General features: G+C 51.2%; 1 protein-coding gene across 1 annotated transcript; it reads left to right on the forward strand.

The window, feature by feature from the left end:
* Window positions 1-4963: 4963 nt before the first annotated feature.
* Window positions 4964-7466, forward strand: LOC123095639 (63 kDa globulin-like protein). Its single transcript, XM_044517176.1, has 5 exons — window positions 4964-5666; window positions 5742-5917; window positions 6007-6069; window positions 6182-6490; window positions 6605-7466. The coding sequence occupies exons 1-5, from the start codon at window positions 5015-5017 to the stop codon at window positions 7229-7231; spliced, it is 1827 nt and encodes a 608-aa protein (XP_044373111.1). The 5' UTR covers window positions 4964-5014; the 3' UTR covers window positions 7232-7466.
* The last annotated feature ends 218 nt before the right edge of the window (window positions 7467-7684 follow it).

The raw sequence follows: 7684 nt of genomic DNA on the forward strand, positions 1-7684 counted from the left end.
ATGTGTTTTGTTGTATGCCATGCCATCTTTCCAGAGGTGTATGCCATGTATTTTTGTGATCTCTGTGGTGACTATCACAAGCATGCAAACTAGGCTCCGTAATGTTTCTGATTTCAGGGACTTAGAAATTTCTCTGAGTCTTTGTCTGCTGTTATTTTGTTTCCATGTAAACGTGATGCTACAGAGAGATACATGCATGTTTTGGAGATGATCAGTAAGGATGTTTTGTAGATATTATTGTAATTGATCAATTCCTGCCCTTGTTTGCAATTATGGAGTTCCATAGCATGACTCAATCTTGCTCTACTTTTCCTATAAAATATTTCTGGCAGATTGTTTACGTGTTATTCAATTTTGCCAAGCTTGTTGTAGTTGTTCCATTTATGCTATGTACTTGCTCTTGCCATGGATAGCTTCATAAACATTCCCTCTTGCTGTAGGTATGCTTTGTTTGTCATGAATTGCTTTGTGGTGAGTGCATCAAGCTCACCAAGATGCCTTCATATTATTGTTTCTGCCATGCTCTGTTTTCTGCTAAGTCTGAGATCTGTTAACGAATTTGCTATGTTTACAAGGTTGCCATCATATTTTCTGGTCCTTTTTGGCTTATGGTCAGTAAGGGACTTTTGTCATATGAATGTAGTAGAACACTTCCATGCCTTGTTTTGCCTTGTTAAGTTCCTGTAGCATATTGATTTCGTGCTCTGAACATTGCTACCTGATGCTGTTTTCTGCCATGTCCAGTAATTTCACTAAGTCTGTGAACCTGTTATCTTTTGCACTTTTTCCATGCTTGTTCGAGCTTGTTATGTTGTGATCTAGCCGTAGCTCAGTGTTCATCTTTTGTTAAGCATCTCCTGTAGATTACTGTTATATGATTTGTTGCTATGTTGGAGTGCTGTAGCATTGTTACTTGTTGCATTCTAAGTGCTATCATGCTGTTTATCGCAGATTCGTGTCATTCTTGTCTTGCTTGCCATTTGCAAACCGTGCATCCGTTTCCGGTGATCTTTATATCGATTTCAACCGAAATCATATCACCTTTCCAGTGGCATGCTTGGTTTGCCAAGTTACTACCTTGTTCATCATTTTCCTCCCGGAGCATGCATATGCATCGCATATCATACATGTTTTGCATCATGTTGCTTGTGCATTTCCCGTGATTGATTGTGGTTCCTTTGCTTGTGTTTTTGTCTTGGGTAGAGCCGGGAGACGAGTTCGTGAACGAGGAACCTGTTGAGTACGCTTACGAGGATCAAGCTCTCGGCAACTTTGAGAACCTTGCAGGCAAGATGACCACCCCTCGAAATCACTTCTATCTTTGCTTTGCTAGTTGTTCGCTCTATTGCCATGCTGCGCTACCTATCACTTGCTTTATCATGCCTCCCATATTGCCATGTCAGCCTCTAACCATCCTTTCCTAGCAAACCGTTGTTTGGCTAAGTTACCGCTTTTGCTCAGCCCTTCTTATAGCGTTGCTATTTGCAGGTGAAGTTGAAGTTGGTTCCATGTTGGAACATGGATATTTTGGGATATCACAATATCTCTTATTATATTAATGCATCTATATATTTTGGTAAAGGGTGGAAGGCTCGGCCTTATGCCAGGTGTTTTGTTCCACTCTTGCCGCCCTAGTTTCCGTCATACCGGTATTATGTTCCTTGAGTTTGCGTTCCTTATGCGGTCGGGTGATTTATGGGACCCCCTTGACAGTTCGCCTTAAATAAAACTCCTCCAGCAAGGCCCAACCTTGGTTTTTACCATTTGCCACCTAAGCCTTTTCCCCCGGGTTTTCGCGAGCCCGAGGGTCATCTTTATTTAAACCCCCGGGCCAGTGCTCCTCTGAGTATTGGTCCAACCTGTCAGTTGCCGGTGGCCACCAGGGGCAACTCTGGGTTCGCCTATCGAAAGCTTGGACAATCCGGTGTGCCCTGAGAACGAGATATGTGCAGCTCCTATCGGGATTTGTCGGCACATTCGGGCGGCTTTGCTGGTCTTGTTTTACCATTGTCGAAATGTCTTGTAAACCGGGATTCCGAGACTGATCGGGTCTTTCCGGGAGCAGGTTTATCCTTCGTTGACCATGAGAGCTTATGATGGGCTAAATTGGGACACCCCTGCAGGGTATTATCTTTCGAAAGCCGTGCCCGCGGTTATGAGGCAGATGGGAATTTGTTAATATCCGGTTGTAGAGAATTTGTCACCTGACCCAATTAAAATACATCAACTGTGTGTGTAGCCGTGATGGTCTCTTCTCGGCGGAGTCCGGGAAGTGAACACGGTTTGAGTTATGAATGACGTAAGTAGGAGTTCAGGATCACTTCTTGGTCTTTGCTAGTTGACGACCGTTCCATTGCTTCTCTTCTCGCTCTCTTTTGCGTATGTTAGCCACCATATATGCTTAGTGCCTGCTGCAGCTCCACCTCATTACACCATCTTTTCCTATAAGCTTAAATAGTCTTGATCTCGCGGGTGTGAGATTGCTGAGTCCTCGTGACTCACAGATTCTACCAAAACAGTTGCAGGTGCCGACGATGCCAGTGCAGATGATGGGATCGATCTCAAGTGGGAGTTCGATGAGGAACATGGTCGTTACTATGTGTCTTTTCCTGATGATCAGTAGTGGAGCCCAGTTGGGACGATCGGGGATCTAGCATTTGGGGTTATCTTATTTTCATTTGGATCTTGACCGTAGTCGGTCTATGTGTGTATTTTGGATGATGTATGAATTATATTTATGTATTGTGTGAAGTGACGATTGTAAGCCAACTCTTTATCCCATTCTTGTTCATTACATGGGATTGTGTGAAGATGACCCTTCTTGCGACAAAACCATAATGCGGTTATGCCTCTAACTCGTGCCTCGACACGTGGGAGATATAGCCGCATCGTGGGCGTTACGGGGGGGGGGGGGGTAGTGAGGAGAAAAAGAAAATGCACTGGTTTGCGTGGTGAAAAATGTGCACCCAAAAAGGAATGGAGGCTTGGAGTTTAGAGACCTACATAGTTTTAACCTTGCTTTACTAGCAAAACAATGTTGGCGACTACTCCAGAATCCAGACTCTCTGTGTGCAAAAGCTCTTAGTGCAAAATACTACCCAGATGGAGATATACTCAATGCAGTCCCTAAGACGTTCAAAAGGGGATGCATTTGGGGGGGGGGGGGTGGGCATTGGCCCATAGATTAACATCTGGGACGATCTTTGGATTCCAACTAGTGAATCTAGGAAGGTCATCACACCAAGAGGAACAAGTATGTTAGGGGAAGTGGAAGAATTGATTGATCCGCACACTGGCCAATGGGATGAGCTCTTACGCGTTCTGGGTTCTCAACCGTCGATGTTCACAGAATATTACAAATACCACTTCGGGTGAAAGTGATGGATGATTTTGTAGCTTAGCATCACACTCGTTTTGGTACTTTCTCGGTACGATCGGCAGATTTTGTTGAATTTGAACACCAATTCGGACACCATTGAAACCACAGTAATGTAGCAGGTAGTTACCAAGAATGTGACTCGTGGAAAAATATTTGGAGCCTTAAGATACAGGGAAGGTTAAACTCTTTGTGTGGAAAGTGCTTCATGAGGTACTACCGTGTCTAGTAGCACTAGGTGGTAGACAAATCCCAACTTCTGCACAATGCCCAAACTGTCATATTGGGTTTGAAGATTTGCAACACTGCCTATTCACTTGCAAGCGAGCGTTAGAGGTCTGGACCCAACTAGGGCTGAAGGAGGAAATACTTGAAGCATTTGGGGAAGACCGATCTGGTGCTATCACCATGGATATTCTGATGAGGGGGCGATCCCCTATTGGGGAGCTTCCTATGGCGGAACTAATTGCGGTGGCAGCGGCGTCAGTTTGTTAAAGGAGAAGAAATCAGGCCAACGGAGTGTACTGCAGTATCTATAAAGGTGGTAGCAAAAAGCTTTGTGCGTGCATATACTCCAAATCGACCGGTTCAAAAGCGTGATCACATGTGGAGAAAACTAAGTAGAGGAACTATTAAAATTAATGTAGATGCTTTATTCTGTGTTGAGACTATGACTGGAGCTACATGAGCAGCAGCTCGCGATGACCATGGGGAGTTTGTGGCTGCAGCTGTTTGGTTTATACCGCATGTCATAAGTGCAGAAGCGGCGGAGATGGCAGCGATCCGGAATGGATTTTACTTGGCTGGCAATATTGGCTGCAATTTGGTGAAAATGAAATCGGATAGCTCGAACGTTGTTGAAGTAATCAATCAAGATGTTTATTTAGACCCGGATGTAGCTGTGTTTTCTGAATGTAAAGCTCTTGTTGCAGGCCTAACAAAGGTGGACGTGATCCATTTGTTCCCGCGAAGCCAACAGTATAGCAGATAGCTTAGCAAAATACTTCCTTAGTAATAGATCGTTTGAGGTTTGGGATAGCTCAATTTGGGACTTTATTTCTCATCTCATTGTACATGATCTCTCTATTATCCGAGGAATAAATTTCTTTACCCGTCAAAAATAGTTGATTCAAGCACCTAGAATAACGATTTGCTCCTAGATTAGAAAAAAAATGATTTAAAAGCCAAGAAGAAATTTCCCCTAAAAAAGCCAAGAAGAAATGTTTTTTTCTTCTGCATAAAAATTTCGCGTGGGGAAGCTCTGTTCAGAGACCAGCCAGGCAGTGGGCACGTCTCCTACTAGAGTCACGGGACGCTCTCGTCGGGTTGTCCGTAGAGCGTCTAGGTACTCTGTACGAAGCACTGCACCACAATCCACTCAAGCAGCTCCGTCGCTCGGCGCCGCCCGCCGCGAGCAAGAGCACGCCCCGACAAGCGACACCCAAGCTGGACCGCACCTCGCCGGTGGCGCGATAAGCACGGCCGCGCGACGTGGCGACCCGCCTCCCCGCTGGCACGCAGCTCGCCTCCACGTAGCCGCGCCACGGCGCCACGTACAGCGGCGCGCGCGCTACAAATACGGTGCCACAATCTCCACATCCCGGCACAGTCACACACACAGAGCTAGCTAGTTCAACAATGGCGACCAGAGCCAGAGTAACCATCCCTCTCCTCTTCCTCCTGGGCACAAGCCTTCTCTTCGCCGCGGCTGTTTCGGCCTCCCATGACGAGGAGGAGGACAGGCGCGGTGGCCACTCGCTGCAGCAGTGCGTGCAGCGGTGCCAGCAGGACCGGCCGCGGTACTCGCATGCCCGGTGCGTGCAGGAGTGCCGGGGCGACCAGCAGCAGCACGGAAGGCACGAGCAGGAGGAGCAGGGCCGTGGCCGTGGCCGGCACGGCGAGGGAGAGCGCGAGGAGGAGCAAGGCGGCGGCCGTGGCAGGCACGGCGAGGGAGAGCGTGAGGAGGAGGAGGGCCGTGGCCGTGGGCGGCACGGCGAGGGAGAGCGTGAGGAGCACGGAAGGCACGAGCAAGGCCGTGGCCGGCGCGGCGAGGGAGAGCGTGATGAGGAGCAGGGGGGTAGCCGCCGGCCGTACGTGTTCGGCCCGCGCAACTTCCGTAGCATCATCCGGAGCGACCACGGGTTCGTCAAGGCCCTTCGCCCGTTCGACGAAGTGTCCAGGCTCCTCCGGGGCATCAGGAACTACCGCGTCGCCATCATGGAGGTGAACCCGCGCGCGTTCGTCGTGCCGGGATTCACCGACGCGGACGGCGTCGGCTACGTCGCTCAAGGTACGCACGCACGCACGCACGAATGTCCATCCGTGCATGCATATATGAAATTAACGAGTGCATGCATGCATGCAGGCGAGGGGGTGCTGACGGTGATCGAGAACGGCGAGAAGCGGTCCTACACCGTCAGGCAAGGCGATGTGATCGTGGCGCCGGCGGGGTCCATCATGCACCTGGCCAACACCGACGGCCGGAGGAAGCTGGTCATCGCCAAGATTCTCCACACCATCTCCGTGCCCGGCAGGTTCCAGGTAATTAAAAATGTACTAGTAGATGCTGCTCGAATTTCTCGAATGGATAACGACGCACTGACTGACTGACACGTGGATATCCAATGCAGTATTTCTCGGCCAAGCCTCTCCTCGCGAGTTTGAGCAAACGCGTGCTCAGAGCGGCTTTGAAGGTACACGTACCAACTTACATGCATGGACGAGTAGACATTTTCTCTTCTTTCTTTACTCAAAAAAAGAAAAAACTCGGTACTTACATCCATGGACATGGACGTGAACGTGCAGACCTCCGACGAGCAGCTGGGGAGGCTGCTCGGCAGGCGCCAAGGCAAGGAGGAGGAGTCCAGGTCCATCTCCATCATCCGCGCGTCAGAGGAGCAGCTCCGCGAGCTGAGTCGGCAGGCGTCCGAGGGTGGGCAGGGCCACCACTGGCCTCTCCCCCCGTTCCGCGGCGACTCGCGCGACACCTTCAACCTCCTGGAGCAGCGCCCCAAGATCGCCAACCGCCACGGCCGCCTCTACCAGGCCGACGCCCGCAGCTTCCACGCCCTCGCCCAACACGACGTCCGCGTCGCCGTGGCCAACATCACGCCGGTGCGTCACCACGCTTGCTTAATTAGGCTCCGAGAAAAGCATTTGTACCGGCCCTTGATTTGATTGTCACTCAACCGTTGTTTACGTGACATGCATGCATGTGTCGATCCGCAGGGCTCTATGACCGCGCCGTACTTGAACACCCAGTCATTCAAGCTCGCCGTCGTGCTGGAAGGCGAGGGAGAGGTGGAGATCGTGTGCCCGCACCTCGGCCGCGACAGCGAGCGCCGCGAGCACGGCAAGGGCAGGTGGAGCGAGGAAGAGGAGGACGACCGACGGCAGCAACGTCGACACGGGTCCGGCTCCGAGTCCGAGTCGGAGGAGGAGCAGGATCAGCAGAGGTACGAGACGGTCCGCGCGCGGGTGTCGCGCGGCTCGGCGTTCGTGGTGCCCCCCGGCCACCCGGTCGTGGAGATCTCCTCGTCCCAAGGCAGCAGCAACCTCCAGGTGGTGTGCTTCGAGATCAACGCCGAGAGGAACGAGAGGGTGTGGCTCGCCGGCAGGAACAACGTGATCGCCAAGCTCGACAGCCCCGCCCAGGAGCTGACCTTCGGCAGGCCCGCCAGGGAGGTGCAGGAGGTGTTCCGCGCCAAGGATCAGCAGGACGAGGGCTTCGTCGCCGGACCCGAGCAGCAGAGCCACGAGCAGGAGCAGGAGCGCGGGGACCGCCGCCGTGGTGACCGCGGGCGCGGTGACGACGCCGTGGGGGCGTTCCTGAGGATGGCGACCGGCGCGTTCTGAGGCTGCATGGCCACTGTTGAGTGGGTGTGGGGTGCTGGAGCCCGTGCCGTTTGAGAGCTGGACTTGTATGGAGTTTGTGGGTACTGTGTAGTGGTTCGTACGTATGCGGGAGTAGAATAAATGAGAGTGGCACGGGCTCGGTATGATGATGCAAGTTACCAACCTACCTACTACCAAGGCATGTCCATGTCAATACATAAATAAATACAATGGGCGTTGCGCGTCTTCTTCAATATGTTCCTCGTGACCAAGAAAGAGAGAACGTGTACTATTAGCCATACAACAGTTAGTCCAGTTTGTCTACATGTCAGCTGAAGTTTGAATTTGGGTCAGTCGATTTTGAATGAAGGGCGAGGGTTAGTCAATTTTGAATGAAGGAAGGGCCTCGCCAGAGAGAAGGAAGGGACTACCGTCATCATCCCATGAAAGCAAGGAGATCTTACGTGTAGACCC

Source organism: Triticum aestivum, chromosome 4D (assembly GCF_018294505.1).
Source record: "Triticum aestivum cultivar Chinese Spring chromosome 4D, IWGSC CS RefSeq v2.1, whole genome shotgun sequence".
In the NCBI taxonomy this organism is placed as follows: domain Eukaryota; kingdom Viridiplantae; phylum Streptophyta; class Magnoliopsida; order Poales; family Poaceae; genus Triticum; species Triticum aestivum.